This window comes from Zeugodacus cucurbitae, chromosome 5 (assembly GCF_028554725.1).
Source record: "Zeugodacus cucurbitae isolate PBARC_wt_2022May chromosome 5, idZeuCucr1.2, whole genome shotgun sequence".
Classification (NCBI taxonomy): domain Eukaryota; kingdom Metazoa; phylum Arthropoda; class Insecta; order Diptera; family Tephritidae; genus Zeugodacus; species Zeugodacus cucurbitae.
In genome coordinates this window covers 73,955,167-73,979,923 of record NC_071670.1, presented here as the reverse complement: position 1 = coordinate 73,979,923, position 24,757 = coordinate 73,955,167, and the positions used below count along the sequence as shown (strand labels likewise).

At 39.4% G+C, this 24,757-nt stretch overlaps 1 protein-coding gene across 8 annotated transcripts; it reads left to right on the top strand.

Moving 5' to 3' along the window:
• Nucleotides 1–3,970: 3,970 nt before the first annotated feature.
• LOC105212810 (putative protein kinase C delta type homolog) lies at nucleotides 3,971–24,510 on the top strand. 8 transcript variants are annotated; one of them, XM_054230823.1, is made up of 16 exons: nucleotides 3,971–4,342; nucleotides 5,880–6,265; nucleotides 7,650–7,896; nucleotides 7,966–8,267; nucleotides 8,346–8,461; nucleotides 8,519–8,604; nucleotides 8,679–8,808; nucleotides 18,629–18,730; nucleotides 20,345–20,428; nucleotides 21,200–21,336; nucleotides 21,409–21,582; nucleotides 22,741–22,895; nucleotides 22,956–23,103; nucleotides 23,175–23,354; nucleotides 23,416–23,556; nucleotides 23,630–24,510. In XM_054230823.1, the coding sequence occupies exons 3-16, from the start codon at nucleotides 7,771–7,773 to the stop codon at nucleotides 23,777–23,779; spliced, it is 2,031 nt and encodes a 676-aa protein (XP_054086798.1). In that variant the 5' UTR covers nucleotides 3,971–4,342; nucleotides 5,880–6,265; nucleotides 7,650–7,770; the 3' UTR covers nucleotides 23,780–24,510. The 8 variants fall into 8 exon arrangements, with proteins under 8 accessions (XP_054086798.1, XP_028896416.1, XP_054086800.1 ...); XM_029040583.2 differs by having other exon boundaries at nucleotides 3,971–4,382; XM_054230825.1 differs by lacking the exon at nucleotides 3,971–4,342 and adding an exon at nucleotides 4,443–4,777.
• Nucleotides 24,511–24,757: the final 247 nt, after the last annotated feature.

Here is a 24,757-nt window from a genome sequence, read left to right as displayed (position 1 = left end):
GCCGCCAGCAGCCAGCTGCCAGCTGCTTCTTGCATGCAAACATACATACATACACAGATACAGACAGTGGTATGCATATTGGCGGAGTGAAAAGTCAAAGTTCGGAGCAATTTGCTCAAAACAAAATGCACTGAATCAACAGCTGCCAACTAAAACAGGGTGTCAGTGTATTATGACCGTTATGTCAGCTACTTAATGGAAAGGATGATGACTTACTGCCCAGAATTCAAAGTATTCGGGTTAACTTCCAGGGCAGCAATACTGATAAGAGCTTTAGACTTGGTTCATTGGTTATAGAATATAATGAATATCTAAACTTCCCGGTCAAAATTTTGGTATAAATATATACTTTTTCCAAAATGTTAAATAGTTCTGACTCACTATTAATCGAAATCTTTTTGTTCCCCAAAATCCCGTTTATCTCGATGGCCTCCGATTTACTTACAATTTCTTCCATAGCGATGAATGCACAACCTAAGCACCCTGTATTTTCGTCAGTTTGCTTTGGCTTGTCGTTTTCTGATTTCCATATTAATTACATATCGACCAAATGTGGGTCTGGCCGCTCGCTGCCCTCACATTTGGCCCAAGCGCTCAGTTCAATAGATTTACATGAAAATTATACCGCACACACACGGCCATGCAAGTGTATTTGCGTTGTAAATGTTCGTATAATTATGCGCATATATGTATGTGTGGGTGTGGTCTGTGTGTGTGTGTGGGCACATATAAATGTGGTGCTGTCCAATGGCAGAGGTGAAAACGCTGGAGGCAGCTGGCTGTAATTATGCAAATTTTCAAACTGCCAACACTCAAAAATGCCAAAATGCCAGTGGAAATTGTCGCTATTTACATAAGCGCAGCAGAAGATGCCAACACATTGGAAAACTGAACCGCCCGCCATGTATTCAACTCGAGATTTGCACACCCACAGCGCTGCACATTTGGGCCAGCGGATTTAATGCAGCGCCAATTGTTGTAAATGCAACTTGTAACGATTACAAAATAAACGCTCGGTGACTGCCGAACCAAATATCCAACGGAAGTAGATGCATCAGCACTCGCGCATCGAGCGTCCCATCTACAGCAACGAACAATTTTTCATTTAAGAAACGCGAATCGGTCCTCACTGTATCATTGCGCGCCAGCTTCAATCATTAATCCCGCCAAACAAGCGAAGACGGCGGTTTTGGAGTGCGCTTTCGCTGATGAAAAACATTAACGCCAACATAATTATAGAGCAATTTAAAATTCGCTCACGCCGTCGAATTCCGTTCATATTTTCTGCTGTCTACCGCACTGGCCTCGCGTTAAGATTCTCCAGTTAAGTGAGGGAGCTTGAAATACGCTTCGGGCAATTGCTTAAATGCCGCAGTGACTGCCGGCGTTCTCAAGCTCATGACTTTATACAAAGCCTCAACATTTGACGGGAGAAAAACGGTCTTCATATTTTAGGCATTGGAAAAGTTGGCTAGCACGCTGGAAGAACCGATACCAAGCCGAAAGTAGTGTGTAGAGTAACAGCTATGAGGGAGGACTCAGCAGCTGTGCAGCACTCAAACACGATTGCTTTAAGAGCTCCTTCGCTTAAATGAAGAGCGGATTGCTTTTAGCAGCGAATAACAAACAGTAAATGATTCACTTCCGTCAAAGTAAACCCACACAGAAATACACATTCGATGCCTTCGCAACAATTGCCGCATTTTCTGGCCTACACCGTTTCTAACACGGGCTTATGGTCATGCACACACCAAACACCCCGAAATCAACGAAATCCTCAAAAGAAATTGGGGCTGGCTCGCCTGGATAGCTATCGACTGGAATCCACAAGGTAGCCGAAGAAAAAGCCGACCTGATCTAATCTGAAGAAGAAATTTGAACATCGAAATATCTAAAGCCCAAAAAAGTTGGAGTCAAATCCAGAGGCTAGCACAAGATCGCAATAAACGGAGGATCTCATTGTGGTCATTTGCTCCCACGCGGAGCCCCAGCTCCCGCGGACAATTTGTTGACTAAATTTGAGCTAAAACTATTTAGTTCTAGAAATGAGAATATTTCATTATTTTGGTATTACTCTAATACTGAAATTGATAATTTCAGAATTTCTAATATTGAAATTTACATTATGTTCTCTCAACCCCACAAGAAGATATATATATAGTTTACAAAAGAAAAACATTTTCAGTGAAAAATATTAGTGTTCGTTGTTCCTACAAGGGGCGTGAGTGTCTATATTTGTACAAATTTATATATATTTATGTCCGAAAATAAATATTATATACACTCTGATGTATACGATGCCATTGACGCTCGATTTTTAATACGCGTACTAAATTAACAAAGAAATTAAAATTCTTAGTGACTCATCACAGCAAAGACGGCGAAAAATCAAATATGCGCGAGTTTGACTTCGCTTCTTTGCAGGCTCCGTGCATTCATTTACTCCATAGTGATACATATATATGAACTATATAAAATATGCAAAAACAATCTGGCATGCACTACACGCTCAATTCACAAGCGTTCGCCTCGCCTGGTGTTGAGGTTTAATAAAATCACAATCTTAACCAAATCACTTGAACCTTTTCCAAATGAAGAACGAAGCTCCCCCTCGCTTGTAGCCCAAGTCTTGTGTAGATAAGCATGTGTGTGTGTATGCATGTACAAGAAGTGGTTGAAAGAAAAGTGATGGCACATCTTTGATCTTCTGGCAGATGCACCGTGTGAGCAAAGAGAAGACGAAAAGGTAGCAGGGTTAAGACAGAAGGCCATGTTTGGAGTGCCGCCACACAAGGGCGGCATGTGCTGGCGAGGCAAAGCAATAAATAAGACCAATGAAAAATGCGCGTAAACAAACACAGTCAATGAATCTTACAAAAACCAAAATTAAGAAATTAATTTTTCATAAAGCGCACCGAAACATCACCGAATCTCCGAGAGCACCGAAAATACGCACTCATTAAATATTTTATCACTTGTTGTTGTGCCGTTTGTTCTTCTTCGTTGTGTTATTGGAGCTTGTTGTAGTTGTTGCTGCTGTCAGCAGCACATCAACACGTAAGCCCAGCAACAACAGCAACGGCAGCTCGCCACTGACGAGCATCCATTCACCGGGGGTAAGTGACGGGGCTGTTGTTCCGCTTAATGCGGCTACAGCGGCAATCAGTGGGTCAGCTTCGCTAATTTACTAGACTTCCTGGCGTCGGAGGGTGCTGTGCCCGCGTCTTCTGTCATAAAGTTCACAAAATTACTTTTATTTACCTGGACGCCAAAGAGCAGCCGCGCGCGTGTTGAAATATTTGCCAATAAATGTCGAATTCATAATTCCGCACGTGGACAATAGTTTCATATTATGCACGGTAAGTGATAAAAGAGAATTGAATCATGGGGTGATTAAATCAACAGCGTTGAAGCACTGCCACTCGATTGCTCCATTAAAATGTGATATATTCACGCTCTTTCTATTTACACATTTATAAGCAAGAGCGGGAGAGCAAGTACCTTATTTACTTTCCGCTGACCTTTGGAAATACTTGTTTGAGGGCCACCGTGAGAGAAAAGTCGAAACGCTTGTGAGTATTCCATCGTATCGCATAGATATTTAGAAACTTCTCTATTTTCAATCAGCTTTGGATCTCACAAGACAACTTACAATATGTAGACATAGAAAAGAATCTGTGATCACTGTAATTTTTCCTGAATTTTATAAACAAATGGAAGCCATCAGACTAGTCGTGAGAAGTTTATGAAGGCTCCATAGGCATTTATGAGGTTTTTCAATTTGAATCGCCATAAGAGATAGAAAGAGAGAGACATTTTCCAAAGAGCCTCCCGATTCTGTATTTGGACACAGCAATTAGACTTTCTGCAAAAGATCGCCCAGAATATTTCTATTTCTCTCCGAGCACTATACTGAAAGTGGACATCAACGCACTCCGAGCCAAAAGAATCGAGCGTGGCGTTTCAGATGCCATCTTCGTGTGCTCTTGCTTGAACGTGTGAAGAAGCGGAAAACCGTGAAAAAGATATGTTTGGGCAGCGAGATTTAGACTGAAACGCGCGCGTTGCTGCTTTTATTGCTACAGTGGAAATTGGCCAGGCAGAAAAAAGCCAAAGCAAAAGTGGAAAAAAATTTATAGTGAAAGGAAAAGAAACTCGTCGCGTCATGGCCAACAGCGGCCGTTGGGAACGTGTACAACGCGCCTAGTAAAGCCTATCGGGTAGTGAAAAGTGAAGTGATGTTGTTGTGTTTGAACTAATTCAAGATAACTTACTAAGGACATTTGTGAAAGGTGGATCATTGTAGGCAGTGAGAAATGTTAACGAAGCCAAATTTATAATCGTAAATGTCGTTCCACCTGTCTATATTAGTATATATAAAGGTATATATGTACTTGTTTACAAAAAGATTATGTTATTCAGTGCTCTGTATACATAGTTAAAATGCAAACAGAGTGCTTTGTGCTCATTTACATTGTGTGCCTACATATACATATATATAGATGATCGGAGTCTAGCTGACGTCACAGTGAACGCATACCAGCAAGGGCCTTCACACACAGTCGCATCTTGCCACTATATATACACATACATTTACTTCACGTAGCCATCGACGCACGAGTGAAATATCATCTGGAAAATAATATTTCAGGAATTTCGTTTATATTGTGTTGAAAACCAGCGAACAACAACAATGCCAGTGCTACCAAAATAATCGCGGTTGAGGAGAACGATAACCGGGGCGCGTGAAATTGAATATTTTTTTTATTCAAATTTGGTAAATTTGCTAATAAAATCGTTAACTTGCAATTAATTTACAAAAACAACAGCAAAGTTGTGAAAATAGTGCGTGTACCGTGAATCTAGACAAAGCAATCAAACCATAGCCTACAATAGCGGATAATAGTGAATTTATTGCAATAGTAAATTATACAAATTCTCGATTATATACACATACACATCATGAATAAATCGTGCAAATCAAAATATTTATTCAACTGCGTACATACACATATGTACAAAGATCTTACATATAAACAGATCGTGCATATATACATATATATTGTATATATACATATTTATATGCTATTAAGTAGTGAAAGCTGGCAGGAAACAGACACTAAAACAGAGAGCGAATATTAAGGTGTATAGTCACAGAATGCTGAGCGTTTTGCCCAATTAACGTCGGTGTATCTTATTTGCTCGCGCACACTCTCGCCCCAAAAGTCTGCGTGTCTTCTATGGAATGTCTAGCTGGTGGTTGCGGCTCTCCCCACAACTATAACCCTTTATCGCTGATATCCGCTAAACAAACAAACCGTAAACTGACAGTTAACGCCAGTCCTGTTTTTGCTGGCGCAAACAGTATCAAAGCGATTCTACAAATGAAATGGAAAAGAAACTATGAGCCTCGATCCAGAGGGAAAATGCGATTTTAGAAGATAACCACAGACTTGTCGTACTCGGTGTAACGGTTGAAACTAGTACTTGAGCGACCGTAAGAGGTGCATAATCTGTATAACCCGACTACGTGTTCTAAAAGTGATTTCCGTTTTCGTAACCAAAAAAATGAGTTCATGTGCTGATTTCTTTGATTTACTTTAATCAAATTGAAAAGCGCCCACTGCAATTTCAGTGGATTCCTACTTCTAAAAAAATTGTTTAATCAGATCTTGTTGTTGTTGTTCAATCTAGATACCTCGTGTTGTAATCTTTTATAATGGTGACGCACCCCACTAATACAGTGATATATTAATATGTATTTAATTTTTAATCCAACTGAAAGCGTTTGCTAATTGCAAACTTATTATTTAAGTTTTTCCATTCATCTAAAATTAAAATTTCTGCCTGTATTTGTTACAATTTGGAAACTGTTTCAGAACTGAACCGTGCAGTGATGAGAAATCTCAATAAACATTTCCGCACACTCATTAATTTTCCACCTTCAATAAAATATTCGCACGGACAATTGAAAGCTTTCTGCTTTGATTTGGAAATCGCACAAAAACCACAGAAAACAAACACGAAAAAACAACAAATAAATAAAATAACAACAAAGCAAACACTGAAACAGCAGCGGAAATAAGACGCTTAAGGAAAACACGCTCCACTGATTAGGAAAATCGGGCATTAATTGTGAAGATTTGTTAGCACAATTTCAACGGAGCACCCTGTACAACCTTTGTTACCATAAAATATATTGAACTACCAAGTTTCCACTGACTACTATTCAGCCCATTCCGCAGTCTCCCTCTTCCGCTGACAGGTGAGTTGTAATTAATAATAATAAATAATTAGAACTCAATAAACAAATTGGTTTCCATTTCTCTGAAATAGGCTCTAAAAACTCATTATTTGTAAAGTGGGTTTTATATGTAAAGTAGCCATGATAAGATTTCCTTTGATAAGATTTATATGATGGGAAAATATTGTTATTTCTATGATAAGGTAATTAATGCTCTGTAATTAGCCAAAATGGCACCTCAACCACAGCTTGATAACAAAAATGTATGACTTTGGCCCCCATCTTCCCCTATATCAAGCATATATAGTTTTAACTTTTTTCGTTTTTATAATTCGCTAGAATATTTAAGGTTCGATATTGCCCCAAACTAAGCCTTCATTAGTTTAATTACCTTCTTCTACTTATTTATTTTATATGCAGATTTTGAAGTGTTGAAAGATCTATAGTTTGCATTTTCCATAATTAAATTTGTCACACCCGGAAAAACTCCTAACGGATAACTAACCTTTTGTTGCGACAAAGAGCTTGGACTCAATAATAAAGTTCTTAAGTCGGCTAAGGTCGATTCCAGTCACTTCGCTGGGTTCGCCGAAGATATGCCTACCGAGATGCTTTAAACTAAGTCTGGCAAATGCTGGACATTGAAGGAAGAAGTGCTTGGACTGCTACTTTGATGGCAGCTACCTCCTGAATGACGCTGCAATGGTCTGGCAGCCGAAAACTGGAGTTAATTGAGAGCTTCCAACAGAAAATTCCGACCTGCAACATCCACAGGTGTAACACTGAAAATGGTATTTAGAGCCATGGTTGGTGTTGTTCTTAGGGCTCCGCAGATTCGAATACTACACTCGCTAAACAGCTTGAGCGTGTCCAGAGAGCGGCTCCCACCAGACGACAACTCCATAGAACAGTGTTGGTTTAACAATGGTTTCATAGATCCATGAAACCACTGTTGTTGAGAGCCCCACTTTTTATTCCTATATTTTCCAATAGCCCATCTACAGCAGTAAAGGGCTACTTTCTCACTCTGTCCTCAATGTTTGACTTCCACGAGAGCTTCCTGTTTAGGATAAGTCCCAGGTATTTCACCTTGTCCACGGGTTGCAGACTGGAGCCTCTCAATGAGGGGAGACATTGCAGGGATTAATGGCTAAGTCACTTCTTTGCGCTCAGCGGGTTACTGTGTTTAAGTGACCTTGAGTCATCTCATACACAGTGTTTAGAAATTTTAATTTGACCAACAGAGAGCTGTGAGAGTAACTTGCCATTTTTGACATTCTTTCTCTCCCAAAAAGCCTGCAGCTGCCAGCAGTTAATATAAAGAGCTTGTGATTCGAAAATTTAATATTTATTTACAATTTCACCTTTTAACACTTGACTCTAATAATATACGTATGTTCTTCAGGTCGCTGGAAAGGACGTATGTAATGCAGTTGCCTTTAATAAATAGTAAATAACAATCTCCCGAGTTGAAGTTACCTCTTAGAAATTGCTTATCCCATAAAGACAACAACAACGGCGCAAAGATGATGTTCACACGCGCCCAAGTGCGAAAACCGAAAGCCAGTGGCCACAACAACAATCAGAAGGGGTCATCACGCTCCTCTCATAAGCACCACAATTTACAACAGCAACAACAATATGAATGGGATGTAAAGTATTTCGCTACAACCTCAAAATCCGAATTAGAAATTTATAAATGATCATTCCATTCCTTTCAGACACACTACAAACAATCGCCGCCCAGAGGGAATGGGCGTGTCCATGATTGGGACAGAAACAGGGGCTGGGATAAAGATCGGGACAGAGATAGAGATCGGGATCGCGAATACTACGGCGATCGCAGCAATTTTAGTTGTCACAAGTCGCATTCCTACGAACTGCCGCGGCAACACTCCAAGGAGAAAGCCTATGCTCAGTTTTACGAGCACGAATTAGAGCACAGCGCTGTCGGTGATTATACGGACAAACGAACACGGCCACGCAGCATCACAAACCGGCGCGGCGCCATCAAACACCTCAAGTAAGATAATATTATCTCCTTAAGAAACTCTCCTATCACAAAATTCCATGTCTTTAATATTGATTCAATTGTCATCAGAACTCACGACTACAACGGGCATCGGTTTGTTGCGAAATTCTTCCGACAACCAACTTTCTGTGCGTTTTGTAACCTTTTCGTTTGGGGATTCGGCAAGAAGGGTTATCAGTGTATAAGTAAGCGATGCTTTTGAAAACCGTTAACTGTTCTAATATATTTCATAACGCCTACAGCTTGCCAAACAGCCGTACACAAGAAGTGCCATGAGAAGCTTCTCAGCAAATGTTCCGGCTCTGTCTTCAATTCGGCCAGCACAATTGTAAGTGAAACAATCACACAAACTGACAGATCTTCTCATTCACCTCTCAACATTTTGCATTCCAACTGTTTCAGCTGCTGCGCGAACGCTTCAAGATCGATATGCCTCACCGTTTCAAGCCCTATACGTTCATGTCCCCCACATTTTGCGATCACTGCGGTTCCCTTATGGCCGGCTTCTTCATACAGGGCCTCAAATGTGAAGGTGAGTGTCGTTACACATTTCGAAATCGAATTTTATTTTAATATATGTCCAGAAGCGAAACTTTTGATAAGCGCACTGAATAATTGGCTTTTGTTAGCTGTAATCAAACGTCAGTCTCCGATATCAGCGCTATCTAGTGGCAACTAGTACAAACGTCTGCATTATTTCAGACACAAACCTTGCCTGACAGAGGAAACAACTTAATATCGTAATTTGTATGCTCTTTTGGCTGAAACAGAGACCGTAAAATATATATTTTTGCCAAATAAATTTGTTTCTAGCGTTTGTAACGAAAATGTTAAATATATTTAACCTATATTTTGACGGCCCGCAATTCTCATTTTCAAGGCAATTACTAATCGAGTTATAGTATTTTGTAACGCATCACTGAATATTTGAATTGTTTGTAATAATGTCTTTTAAATGTTTATTCCTCTTCTTTATATTAAGGATTGATCCAGATGCTAGGCGATCTTATATCATATAAATCAAAGAATTAAATGACAAATCAATAGTCACAATTCAATTATGACCTCCCATCGCAATATTTTGAGAGTCAATATTTTGTAAGAACAACTGCCGATTTGAAAATGGTGACACTCATTGTCAGCCCAGATAGGTGATCTTCAAATACTTCTCCGAAATAGATATATTTAAGAAGTACGAATCTCCACAAGTTATGGGTTCGCACTGCTCTATTTCTGTAAGGATTTAGCTGTAGCGGTGAAGGCAATTTTAGACAAATCAAAGTTATTGGAATATTATGTTCTCGCAACATGTAGCACAGGGTATAATAGTTTTGTTCACCTAACGGTTCTTTCTAGATCAAACTTGTTCCTTGGGACTATGAATCGCCCAATCAAGAAATTTCATATTCCACTACATACTTGGCCGATAGAAAAAATTTGTGCCGAAGCAATTTCATTATGTTTGTTTGTCACTTTTTGAATATAAAATTGAACTACTGCCACACTCACTTACCATTGAAAGTCATTTTGAATTTCGTAACTTATTTACTTTAAAATTATGAGTCAAATTGGAGCAGATCTTTCCACATTCAAAGTTATGATCTCCCCCCTTATATTTGACTTTATTCCTTTTCTTTGAACCATAGTTGGTATATAGTTGTTCCCAAAAACGAATTTGGTGTTTCAAACAAAGTCCTGGGTTCATCAAAATATTATTGCTCCTAGTAGTGCATCCCTTCTCTCTCGGTAGCTATATCTTTAGCGAACTAACCGAACTCTTCGTTCGTAAAAATCATGATAGCCTCAAAGCGCTTCAGCGATACAGAAGCGTATTCTTTGCGGTTCATACTCTGGAGTCATTTGATACCGACTGCTTTAGTTGTCCAAGTGTCCAAGTGTCCAAGTGGTACAGGTGTCGCGAGGGGCTGCTTTTGAACCTAACCTAACCTTGTCCCTTCGGAATCAGTGTGTGCAAGTGTGCAAACATGTACATATATACATATATGACATAATGTTTACATAAATGTTGTACAAAATAAAATATGTTTATTTTTTGGAAGAAACTCCGGAAGAAGAAATGCAAGAGATTTAACGGAGAGCATGACCCATACCAAAAACTAAAGGATAGTGGTAAAAGGTTGTGCCTGATAACTGCTGATTGGTACCAGCTTGGTTTCTTACACGGTTCAAATTGTTCGATCAATAAATCGTCAAGTTGAAGTGAATTCGATTTCATTACTTTAAAAACCTATTATTTATGAATTGTCTTTTTGTTGTTGTTGCTGGCACCACTCAATCACCCTTAAATATTGACTTTGCTAAATCACCATTCAATCGGCATCAACAGCCGAATAAACAGGAATTAGTCCGTTTCTTGTTTATTATCATACAACAACATACTCGTAGCAACACATAGAGTCTTCTGTTAAAATTGTCTCTTCCACTGACGATGCTCGGAAAACAAACGGTCAGGATTAGCACGGAAATAAACTAATCGCGCACATTCGGTTGCCTCATATTCCGTTAATTTATGAGACGATGTCGTGATCACCATCGCCATCGCAATGCTAATCTATACATACTCATATACATATTCATATGTATATATAACAACAGCATCTCCGATCGGCAACGCAGAATGTTGGACGTCACTGTGAGTGAGCATAAGCACAGCATTGGCGTGTATTTGTATGTACATATGTATGCGTACGTATGTAGGTGTGTTTAGATTGGCATGATTGCTGACAAGTTCGTGGAGGAGGCGAACGGTGAGGCGCGGCCAGCGATCTTACATGGAATGCAGCACCGATTAAACATTCAGATATTCTTAGACGTCACAGTGACGTTGACGCTAGCATTACACGGCTGCAATAGTTTCTGAAGAAGCCGGCCAACTGCAAATTATTAACGAATTCTCGGCATATTTTCGGTGGCGCACGTACGAGCGTCACGATCCTCAAAGCGAATTTACTTCTTGTGAGTACCAAACAATATTTGAGGTTGTTGATATTACTACAGCGGCTAAAGCACTAGGCCCTTTGGTCTCTAGCCGTATCTGAGAGTGGCGCATTTTCATTTGGTTTGTACATAAATGCCTTTTGCAGATTCATCTTCGAGGCACGACAAGTCACGAGTTGTCGAGTTAGGGACATGCACATATGCTTATTAGTAAACAATATTTTGCGTTTTTCTCTCGATTTACCACAACCACTACGCGTTGGGTCCGCCGCCTCGTCGCCTCGCCTCCTTCGCCGGCGATCACATTCGTTGATGATTCCTTCTAGCGCACCGCGGACGGAACGTCGGAGCGCCGTGAGTGTACGCTTATGCCATTTATAAAACACTTAGGCTAATTTTCCCAAACACCCATGTGTGCTGGTGCTCATGGCTGTATTCTGTATTCAAACAGAGGCAGACATATGGGTACAAACACATGTAGAGGCACGTCTAATAGACGAAATGAAATGCTCGAACAAACATTCATTTGCGTATTTTCGCATCTTGGAACATTCATTTGGCGGCGCGTCGTGTGTGTCAGCTGGGTGGCTGAGTGCGTCTGGCGGCCGCGCTGTCGTAGTCAACGTGTCGAAGGCGATCTCTCGAGCACGAACGGCTCAGCACCAGGAAAGCCTCGACGGCCGCCGCAGTTATTGTGGCAGCTTCCTGCCAAGCGGTTCGCGGTGCGCTCTAGCATTGGAAAATTCTAATAATCGCGTAATACTTCAAGCATAGGCCATATTCATACCTGAGTGTTTGTGTGTGTGTGTGTGTCGTAATTGTTCATTCCTCTGTCGCTGTGATTAAAATTAATTAATCCAACTAAATCTAAACTACATTTTAATGCATAATTATGAAGTAGCGAAGCAACGAAAATCATTTTACGTTGGAATGCTTGAAGAAAACACTAGAAAATTGCAGAAAACCTCTTACGTCATGCGCCACAATATTGGCTGGTGTCCTAAGCTCTTGCGCCATTTTTTAGTTAGCATTTGGCTGAATAACGGGAAATATACACTGTTGTTTGTTTGTTAGTTTAATATTTTCAGCTTTTGTTAATGTTTTTTTTTTTTGCTTTTAAAAGAAAATACATAAAGGAACGAGTGGATATCAATAATTTATCTAGAATTCCGATAAAAGTCCCGCTATTTCACGCTGAGTTCATGCAGGTTCGAGGTTATGCGTTTTTATTAATTTTTTCTTTTATTTTTTAACAAATTGCGCATTCAGAAAAAAAATGCATAAAAAAAATTCAAACCAAAAAGCAAAAAATGAAATAATTAAAAATATCATTAAATATGGAATATCGGAAATTATTATATGATCATTGAGATCGCGCATTTGACCTCCACCTGTCGCCAACTAACCGTTTGGATGACAATTAAGTTACTCTACATTATACCGTAATGTCTGCAATTAAAATGGCACATTGCACAACTATAAAAGCGAAAGTGAGTCACAGCGTCAGAGGAACTGTAAAACACACATTTGGCACACGTGAACGCCGTAAAATAATAGACATAATAAATGCTCATATCTTCCGGCAAGAATAATTTAAAGCCTTCGTGAGAAGAACAAAGAACTTTATTAATCGCACGGCATATGCTGGCGTGTGTGTGAATGTGCATGAGTAACGGGTCCATGTTCGAATGAAAGTAAACTTTTGTTGGACCACAAAGAAAAAAAAAACAATAACAAACGGCATAAGAAAAAAAATATAGTAATCTCTTTGAAAATTTTAGTAAACTTTCTAAGTAAAACACACACATCTTCGGAAAATGACGACAGTCACCGTCGCAGTCGAACGTGAGAGCTCTGTCGCGCGTTTCTCGAGGTGATGCTAAAAATAAACTCATTTGTATTAGAACAAACAATCCAGAATAAAATAAATTTTAAAAGTGTGCAAATACCCCAATAAAAGTGTCAAAAGAAGCAATATAATATTAACAGACGGTATTCTTAGCATAACACACCATTATTGTAGTGAAATAATTCGAACAAGTTCAGTTCAATAACTACTCGCTAAGCATACGGGACTACACCATGCCGCTCTACACGGATCAGGGCTATTATTATAGCGGTGGTAGCAGTCAACTCTATGCCCCTTACTACACACCGGGCCTATATGGGGCGAGCTCTTCGAGCAGTTCGTACGCTCCCTACTCCTCCACCTACAATCGCACTTTCGGCGGTAGCTATACACTGCCTTTGGCGCCACCGCGGTCTCCCACTTACACCTCGACACACAGCTTGGCATCCCGATATCAACCGAAGCTGTCAACCATTACCGAGACTTCTCCCCTCATTAGTTCCAGACACGGTGGCCTTTTACCGTTGACACGAATACAATCGCCGAAAATTTCGCCATACACTCCCACCTCGTCTACAACTGCAACAAAATACATACCACCCCGCCCGATACTCATCAATACGGCAGACATTGATGTCTCTTCAAAGCGATATCCGCATCACAGGGATGATCACGAAAAAGAAAAACAAGAGAAGCTGGATAGTGAAAGTAAGCGGAGCAGTAAGGAGAAGAAGAAGGATAAGAAAAACAATGGCGTGGAACCAAAGGAAGACACTAAAGTTCAAGAGAATAAAGGAAGGTTATCTACCATTAAAAGGGACCGTCCTGTAGTTCGGCTATCAACAATTCGTTCACGTAGTAAAGATCGCAATCGTAACACAAAATCAACATCTTCTGGTACTGACGAATCACCTGAGCCCAAATCGAAAATGTTCAAAGATCTCCCCACAATAGAGCCTTTACACCCTAACGAGACACACATTAGTTGGCGCCAGAAGCTGGCTGAAGAATTGGCCACAGTGCCGGCGAACAGTTCCAAAAAGTCACCAGGTGATTTGATACGCGAACGTTATCTCATACAGGAGTCTTCGGTCGATGATCTCAATAAAGCTCAGCGCCAGCAATCTGTAGTAAGGGATGAAGATGAAACAAAAGAGCATCTGGCTAGTGAGCTGATAATTGAAATGGACTTGGATTCTGCTGATAACAGCATCCGCCGCTTAAGTATACCCCAGTGTCCTACGTTCCATGATATATGTGAGGATATTTCATCGGACAAAATTGACGACGACCTCAACGCAGGCGAACTAAGACGTCGAGCTTCACTTATTCAAGAACAGGAACAGGAAATTCTCAATCAATTGCAAAAATCTGCATCTGGTACTTTCCAGCTTATTCATCTGGAACGACGTGATAGTCACGACAGTGCGGCCGAGGAAGGACATCGCCAATCAACAAAGAAACGTGCATCGAAAAAGGGAAAAAAGATTAGGCACAAAATTACAGCTGTCGTTGAAGTGGAAAATGCACCTCTTCTTCCGGTACTTCAAGAGAAGGATGAGATATCCATAACGACACCCAGAGCGGGCTCATCTCCAAAACCTAAGTTCACCGTCAATGTTGAATCGGTTGAAGAACATCACGAAATTCATAAAGTCTTTAAATTACCAAAAAGAAAGAGTGTTAAAAAGGTTATTAAGCCGAAAGCAGTCGTATTGCCTGAAGGTTTCATGCAGGCGAGTCCAAAAGCGAAAACTCAGCCTAAAGCAAAATCCCCGACGAAAAAATCCACATTTATAAGCACAGCAGAAATTTTCACTTTTGAACCCTCAAGTGTAGACCTTTATAAAGAAACTAAAGAAATTAATAATATAGAAGCAATTGTAAGCCCGAAGATTCAAAATGAAGTTTATAAAGACGAATCGATTTCTCCGCCTCAATCTTTTCAATCACCCAATACGGCCGTTTCAGAATCAACAGCTTCATTGGATTCCTCTTCAGTAAAACAAAGCGCAGATTTAAAAGAGCTGTTCCTTCCAATCGAGTTAAAGACCGAAACTACAGAGACTTCAAAAATTGTATCCACAAAACTCTCTCCAGCAAAAATTAAAGAAATTAAGTCAAATCCTATTGAAAAGTCAGACAGTGAAAAGGATTTTTGGTCCGAAATTGGGAATCGCGAATCTGTGTACATGACGAACCGAAAGAAGGGGCAACTGGAAAGCCAATGGCAAAAATGCGAAGAACTTTTGGAGTCCCAAGCAGCGGTAGACGTAAGCAATATAAAGGAAATAAAATCGGTCGTAACGGCTCAAAAGACCGAGGCACTAAAGAAAGCAGATCAAGATATAGCGAAAGCAAATGAAAAAGGCGTGGTGGGAAGATCTCAATCTACGGAATCTACGATGTCTGATAAGGTGAATAAAGGCCAAAGGAACTTGAGTGTGTTAGGAAAAACGGAACAACAAGCGGATACTAAAAACTCACTGGCAACGGCACAAAAATCTTTAATCGAAGAAAAACCTAAAACCGAAAATATAACAACAACAGCAGCAGCAAGCTCTTTGACAGCCGCGACGACTGCAACAAGCGGCGCGACCAAAATAAATTTTGGGCAAACCGCCAAGTCACCTGCACAACAACCGAATAAATTTACGACACAAATGAAGAACGACAACGAAAGCAACAACAAAATAGATAAAGCGAAAATATTCATTAGCCAAACCGACGCAAAAAATACAAAACCAACAACACCATCAACCATACCGCAATCCATTACTGCCTCTGCTAATCAGAATTTGAAGGAGGCCGAGATATTGCCAGCATCAAGTGCACAACAAGCGATCGGCACAATAACTGAAACAAAAACAACAACATTCGTTGGAGAAAGCTGTAAGTCGGAAATAAAAGCGGTGGCACAAAAGAAAGCATTACCAGCTGCCGCAGATATAACACCACCTGTATCAACTGGATCCACATCGCCCACCATTACTGGAGCGAAGCCAAAAATTGTACCCAAACCAGCAACAGCAAAAGAAAAAACTATCACAACAACGGTTGCCAAATTAAAAGCGTCCCCACGAAACGAGCCGGTGACACCCATCAATGCCGATCAATTCATTTCCATTGCACCCCCAAAGACCACGACGTCACCAACAAAAACCAAAACGACGTCACCACAAAACACAAAGCCAAAGGCAAAAGCTGCAATAGCGATAAACAAAGAAGCGAACGAAAAAGTGGCCAAAACAAAAATCTCGCCAAAAACATCAACCGTGACAGCCATAGTAGCAAAATCGCCCAAAACAATAGCATCCACAGCCGGAGTAGCGACAACAGCTGCCCGCGCTATTACTACAACTACAACGACGACGACAAAGCTACCAGTTACCTCGTCTACGAAGTCGTCCACATCCCCAGAGACCCCAACAGCTGCAACCGTCTCGCCAATAGTGGTCGCTACAGAATCGTTGGCGCGCCACAACAGTCACGAAGACGCTGACGACGACGAGAAGAATCACCAACAAACGCCACACGCGCCAAATAATTTATCAAAATTCGCAACAGTACAGAATTTGGCGCAGTGTTTACAAGACGTCGACGCCGATCTAGAAGACTACATACCGTCATCTGCGGAAAATAGCGATGACGAGGACAGTTCAGACAATTACTCCAGTGCGGACGGTTGTGATTATCAAAATTTGAGTGCAAGCATGAAGAAGAAACTGCGACAACGGCGCAAAAAAGAGAAACAGGCCGAACAGGCGCGTTTCGATCCACAAAAGAAAATTAAAATAGATCCCTCCAACAAGTGTTACGTGAAAGAGGAGGCACCGCGTTACCCGCTTGTCGCGACACCGCGTCCGCTATGGAAACGCGAAAAACCCGTGTATCCTGACGAGGATTCCGATGACGAGAGCGGTGACAGTGATGAGAGCGGATCGGGTAGTGAAGAAACCGAAGACAGTGAAGAGTGCACCACGTCCGAGGAGTACGAGGACGACCTGAGCACCAACGTTAGTGGAGCGCCCACTGGCGGCAGCAATGTATCCAAGGAGAACTCTGCCATTATACGCTTAAGTACCTGCAGCAATGATTCGGGTTTTGAAGGCGGCACCGCGCCATCTAGTCCCAAAAAAATGCTTGGTAAGTCTACAAACACTTGCATGCCCAATCGTACATCGTCAAACTCAATCGAAGAACAGTCCCAAATGTATGGTGGTTACTATCGACTGGCAAAGGCTTCTAACAGTAAAAACAAATATCTATTATACATATATACATATATATATATATGTATATATATTATAGACATATATTTACTTTTAAGAAATGTTGAAAAATCGACTTCGAAAGTACCTATTATTTTGGCTCAGCCGAAATATTTGACTACGTCAATGGGAGACATTTTAGTTAATCTGTTGCCAGAACTGCCGCAACATACACAATTTTCCTTCCCGATATTCGTGTATAGTATGTGTATATGAGTATGTGTGACTATGTAAATGTCCCGAGTGTTTGAATACTGATTATATTGCTCTCACGTTCACATGAATTGCGTTCCGATTTACTAAATCCCAATTGCTGTAAATTGGCTACTTAAAAATATTAAAAATTTCTTAATCGTCTGCGTGCCTTTCGTGTAACCCCGGAATTAGATATTCATAGCCATTGGTGTTCATTGAAAGCTTCTGATATGCTTGGTGCTTACCATCTAATCGACTCGATTTTTTTAAGTTTTATCGACATTTAAGTTTTATGTCTTTTAATTTCCTTGTTAATTTCTTCGTTTAACTGTATTCATTAGTAACCTTTTCACCATCCGTTTGAGTGCTTAATCCTTACAGAGAGATTCTTTGTTTAATTTTTGTTAATAACAACAATAATAATAATAGCAAATAACTAGTCGTTATAAATGACGTTGTCTATGAAATTAGAATTCGTTTTGTCAAATTGTGGACCTATCTACATTCTAATTTTTATTAATTTAAGTTAAATAGACTAACTAAAATCACTATATTTATAATGTGGGAACTCGGACTTCATTAAGATATCTCACATAAGGGCTCATACGTACAATAACCGTCTTCACCAAATACTCTTACAAAATGATAGCAAAACAACATTTTCCGTTATCTTACTACATCCTTAATTTCCTTCTCCCTACTTTCTGTAACATTAGTGTAACATATAACATGTTCGTCATTAAATGTTTTCAGGATACTTTTTTTTTAACATATGCCCACTGTTGGGAGTTGTTTCTATTTGATTTGTTAAATTTTTTCCGTCAAAGAATATGCTGTTATATCTATAGGCGACCGTTGCTCTACATTATACAAATTACACCCGATTTATGCAATATATCGGAACTGATTTAGTTAATAAAATGATAAATGTCTCAGTAAACAATAATACGAGTGCTAAAAGTTTCGCTTCATTTTTATTTTATATACGATTTTAATATTACCGAATGAAATGTATAAAAATATTTATTGAATCTTTTGAACTTTTGGACAACGATATCGGCGATTGATTGATGATGCAGAGTGTGATGTTAACTGCCACAAGAAATGCGAGCACTTGATGGCCAACTTATGCGGCGTCAACCAGAAACTGATCGTCGAGGCGTTGGCCTGCGTGAAGCGAGGTAATCGCTTTCTTAAAGGAAATTCGTACAAAATATTTTTATTGATGTTCATCCCAGAGTGCTAAAACACCTAAAAACAGCCAGTTCCACATGTTATAAGTACTAAAACGACGAAGTACTAAGTGATGGTTTCAATTTGAGAGCGCAGAGTTGCTGATCTATATTTTTCTTAATGACGAATGCGGAAATGCTACCTCTCAATGGTAGGGTTCCAAGTGAAGATCTACCATGCAGTTCAATAATTCATTACTAGCTAGAAACCATAACAACATAGCACATTTGTTTGTTCGTACTCTTTCCATTTTCTTCGTTCTTTTGCGCATACATATGTATATGTATCTTCAAGTTGTCTAGGCTCTGCAAGACATTTCGAATAATCAATTAATCAATACAGCATTTTATGTACATTTGTATTTATTTAAAATGCATACATAAATATTTATCGAACCGTTAGATACATTATTGGCTTGAGGCCATGCAGGTCAGGTGATTGTGTCGACCATACTCGTATTCGTATATTGGTAGCAACTCACATAACAAATAATTTGTGTGGGAAGATCTTCTACGGCCAGTGTCCCAAATACTTAAAAAAATATTGCCGTTATTTATCGCCGTTTTATGACACCAGTAGCAGTATTGCAGATGTGCATATAGTGAGCTCGTACAAACACTCATGTACTCGTATATTCAGACGGCATTCTCCCGATCGCGTTCAGTTTCTTGGCACAAGCACCTCAGCTGTGTAGAACATGCAACGCACTTCTAAGATGTTACACATGTATTTGCACACAACATTACACACGTTTGTATTATTTTACATATTGCACATATTTTACATTCCATATTACCCGCACCGTTACGCTGAAAGACTACACACTTCGGAATATAAATACACTAAATATTTAATCAACACTCCTCTGTTATTGGATACTTCTAAAAAACAACCTCTTTAATAATTGAGTCTAGAAGACTAAAGTCGCAATTTCAAGTTAACCCGAACCCTTAATATTCGATCTAACTATTCGAGAGAGATGGCATCGCTCTCTGTGAGAGCGGAGCACTAAAACTAATATCCAACTCTCGATTTGAACATCTAGTTTAACAACTAGTGCTAAATTACTTATAATCCCTTTATTTATAGTGAAAACTTAGCAGTTTTCGCGGAGACTGTCTAATTTTAGATCCGTTTGTAAAAAGTGACCTCAGCCGTGCGATGACTAGCTGGTTAGCATACCACTGATTGACAGCTTGACAGCCAGTCAAGACCGATAAATTCTCATATAAGTTATGACAACTGACAACAATAGTGAGAGGTCGGTCAGTGAAATTCACTCACGTTAATTTCCAAGGTTCAGGATCGATAACAGTTGTGTGTATATATACTTGTATATATACTGGAAGATTCTATTATGTGCTCAGGTAAGGCATATAGCACAGCATTCGCCTTATTCTATACACTTTAGATATGTTCATTGATCATATGTATGTGAGGTGTGTTGAGGTTAATGTTTTCATTTCGTGTTTGGCATTTTTGGGAAACATTTGTCTTTATATAAATACACACATATATATATGTATATAAGCGTATACGTTTCTCGTTCATCCAATGTGTAGGCGCACGTGAAGCCCGAGAATCGTCAAGTACTCCACCGAGTTCAAATCCAGCTTATAAGATCGAGGCCAACGAAGAACAAGATGGTATGCTATGTGTCCGTGTTCAAGCGCCCTGTACTAACCGCAACGCTTTACTAACACATACAAATTTCGGTGACAGTTGACACACGTTCTATGAGTTATGTGCCATTTTAGGTTAAGAACAGCTGCTTCAGTAAATTCCTTGGAAAATAAAGAAGAATATCAAATATGAAATTTAAATTGCATAAATTCTCAATTCTCATTTTATATTATCTTTGTTTTTAAGTTTTTTGTTTGGTATTGTTTGCGATGACTAAAAAAACACCGAAAAGATCACACGATTTGCCAGAGCATTTATTTATAATCAGTTAAGGAAAGTGCGAAATAAATCAATGTTTTAAAATTAGCGTTTAGTTTCATCAACTTTCTACAAATAACTCAAATAAATCATTGGCTATGTTGGATGACAAGCCCGTGACATTTGTTCAATATTCTTTTTTAAAAAAGCTATTTTAAATTTTGTGAATATGAATATGTATGTATGTGGATACTAACAAACATATAAATATGTACTGGGAGAATGTAGTGTTGTTATAATTTTTAACTGAGTCTTCAGATATTAACTAGCGCGCGCCAGTCTATGGGAAGCGTTTTTTTTAGTTACAAACCAAAGAGAATTTCTAATACTATGTATAACTTTGCCATCGAAGTAACCACTAAAACACAGACTTACTATTCCCCGGAAATCACTTTTAACACTCGAATCTCGGATGAGAGCTCTCAAGAGATCCAACTATTATTTGATGCTAAACACTTCCTGGACTTTATTTGCAGAAACGTCGTATACCTATTCCCAGTTTCAAAAGTCGGGGCGTTTCACGGCGCCAGCTACCGTTATACCGCGGTTCAAAAACTATTCAGTAGATGACTTCCACTTCCTCGCTGTGCTGGGCAAAGGCAGTTTCGGCAAGGTATTCAACTTATTTACGTCCCCAAGTCACTTAAGTTACATGTATTCGATGCGTTCGCATTGTAAATTGCAGGTACTGCTGGCTGAGCTGCGCGACACCACTTACTACTACGCCGTCAAGTGTTTGAAGAAAGATGTCGTTCTCGAGGATGACGATGTCGATTCAACCTTAATTGAACGCAAAGTGTTGGCATTGGGCACCAAACATCCGTATCTGTGTCACCTGTTTTGCACATTTCAAACGGAGGTAAATAGGAAGCAATCGCAGAGTCTCGAAGACAATTGAAAATCATGTCGGCCTTTAACTTGTACGGTTTTCGATTTCGATTTATTATTTATTTTATTTTTTCGTTTCAAATTCTCGGTATTCATTTGACACATACCTATCTTCGTATATCTATATAGTACTGTTATGCTAGAATCTACATATTTTAATTTGCTTTTCAATTGCAAATTATTTAGAGTGTTCCTGCATCAATTTGATTTTCACCATTTACATACATATACATATATGCATATGTGTATTTTGCTTTGGCATCGCGCATTTATCTATTCTTAGAACGTAAGATTTTGGTGTATTCCGCTGTTTGTGACAACATACAGAATATAAACGCTATATGAGGACTAAAGGTATCTGACGCTTCGGTTGTTTTACTCCGTGAAGCAAACGCGTTTCCAAAGAACATTTCTAAACGGTACAAGTATGTACATACTTTCGTAGATACACGAAGCGTGCGCTTGTTGTCATTTTCAGATTTCTCTTCAACCCTGATACTTTCGAAATCTAGTATTTTCGCATCTTGGCGCAGCGCTGACAAGATATTGTGTGTACATGGTACACCTGCCGGCAGTCGCATGCCTCGCCACCCGCACCGTCCACAACGGCACACCATGAGCCACCCCAAATAGATCAATTAACGATTGAGGAAAGGTGAAATGATAAATTTAGCCCATTGTTTGACCATCACTAGGTGAATTCGAAAGAACGCTTTGCCGCAGACAGCGCGCCCGATGGTCAATTTTCAAATGTGGATCAGGGCATTTGATTAAAGTGAATGTCGACATTAATTGCGTACATCGCCGGAGGAGAAATCACCGCACTTATCGCAGCTACATATTCGTTTTCGCGATCGATCGAGCATCGTCAGGTGTCGTTTTGTAGCGATGATGTTCACGCGAACTGAGAAATATCAAATGCGATAACATAGATTATTTGTCAGAGTTCATAATATGCCAAGCACTTTTCATTGAAGCTTCCCAGTTTCTCCAATCATAACAATCTAAAATTACTTCTGACATGATAATATTGTTGATTTGACTTACCCTACCTTGTTCACGAGACCAAACAGTTATGCAACTGACAATTTTGTTAGACTAATTTTTCATACGTTTTTCGTTATTCCAGAGTCATCTGTTCTTTGTAATGGAGTACCTTAATGGTGGGGATCTAATGTTTCACATACAGGAGAGTGGTCGGTTTCCGGAGGAACGCGCACGATTTTACGGAGCTGAAATCATATCCGGCTTAAAGTTCCTGCACAAAAAAGGGATAATTTATAGGTATGGATTGGTGGTGTACTCTTGCTTTGAATAATTTAATTACTTTTCTATGTGATACAGAGATCTGAAGCTGGACAACGTGCTATTAGACTTTGAAGGTCACGTACGCATTGCCGACTTCGGCATGTGTAAATTGCAAATCTACCTCGACAAGACCGCCGATAGCTTCTGTGGTACACCTGATTATATGGCGCCCGAAATCATAAAGGTACAAACCCAGTCATTGTTTCGAGTTTCCACGTTTTTTTATTGCATATGTGTATTCTTTCAAATGAACAGGGCGAGAAGTACAACCAAAACGTGGATTGGTGGTCCTTTGGTGTTTTACTCTACGAAATGTTGATTGGGCAATCGCCGTTCAGTGGTTGCGATGAGGATGAACTATTCTGGTCGATTTGCAATGAGATTCCTTGGTTCCCTGTTTACATATCCGCAGAAGCTACGGGTATTTTGAAAGGAGTAAGTCTTTAAGTTTACATCAAACTGGTCAAGTCATGCAACAAAATAATCTTTTTTGTAGCTACTTGAGAAGGATTACACTAAACGCATTGGATCTCAATACAGTCCCGCTGGTGACATCAGCGAGCACCTATTCTTCAGACCCATCGATTGGGATCTACTAGAGAAGCGGCAATTGCCACCACCTTTCAAGCCACTTGTGGTGAGTTTTCATTCACCACATTGCAATGAAGGCCAAAGCATCTTGGATACTAATTAGTATTTCGTCTTTTTAGAAACATCCATTGGATACGCAGTACTTCGATCGCGTTTTCACAAAGGAGCGTGTGCGCTTGACTCCCATCGAAAAGGATATCCTGCATTCAATGGACCAAAAGCCATTCTTAGGTTTCACATATACCAATCCACACATAACACTAGATTAAGCTATGTTGGCATATAGTTAAGCCTTAGAATTGATTGGAAAGATTATTGAAGAGCACCCAAGGAACCCAAATTTTGAACTTTGAAAAGCATGTACGAATGTATGTGCCCAGTACAAGCCTCGTTAGATTGGGTTTGCCAAAAATTTTGTTTACAACCCAATGTTAGTTTCTCACCAGTATTTAAAAGTAAATAATTTAGACTAAGCGAGGTTAATTAATTTAATATATTTTAGCATAAGAAATGGAAGGGAATCAATTATGTACAGATGAACAAATTCTACACCAATTTGTACCCGAGTTCGTTACTGTGAATGTCCGAGCCTTAAGGTCTATTTGCACGATCAACTCTGTATGATCACTAGATCAATAATTAAGACCGTTGCTTTTGTGATGTGGATCGCAATATATACTTAAAATATTAAGTAGCTAATTTACACACTTATTTCTAGACGTTATTATTATTCTGAGTAGATTTAGTATTGAATGATCGCACAAGTGGCGTTTTGGTTAGGGTCCCACAAGCTAGGTGATGCGACAAGTTAAGGATTAAGAAAATCTTGCTAGAGTTATCATACTACGCATAAAAATGGACACATACATTTGTAGATTTATTGTATTTGTATTATGAGGAAAAAGTACGAACACACACAGATCTACTTAACTTGTATATACTGAAACACTGAAAATATAAATAAAAATTTTAAAATAATAAAAAAATAATTTAAAATCTATCTCCGTACATCAATCTAACTACATTAGGGTTCAAAAGGTATTGTTTGGTAATTGTTTTCACAATTTCCCCAGAAGCTTACTATGAAGATTATCCAGTAACATCTGAGAGAACTCCGAATTTCCTATGAGTGGAGGGAAATGTTGCAAAAAAATTTGTACTTATTTCCAACAACATCTAACATAAGCGTCACGTGACCTCTCAAAATATGAATTAACTTTTGGGGTGGTCAATGACAAAGTTTGTTG

What these genes read in the sequence shown, in the direction of transcription:
- LOC105212810 (XM_011185093.3), top strand. Translation starts at nt 13,317, where the DNA reads ATGCCGCTCTACACGGATCAGGGCTATTATTATAGCGGTGGTAGCAGT. An exon ending in AAAAAAGGGATAATTTATAG is followed by an intron (nt 22,896 to 22,955) that starts GTATGGATTGGT and finishes TATGTGATACAG; the next exon opens with AGATCTGAAGCTGGACAACG. An exon ending in CACCTTTCAAGCCACTTGTG is followed by an intron (nt 23,557 to 23,629) that starts GTGAGTTTTCAT and finishes TCGTCTTTTTAG; the next exon opens with AAACATCCATTGGATACGCA.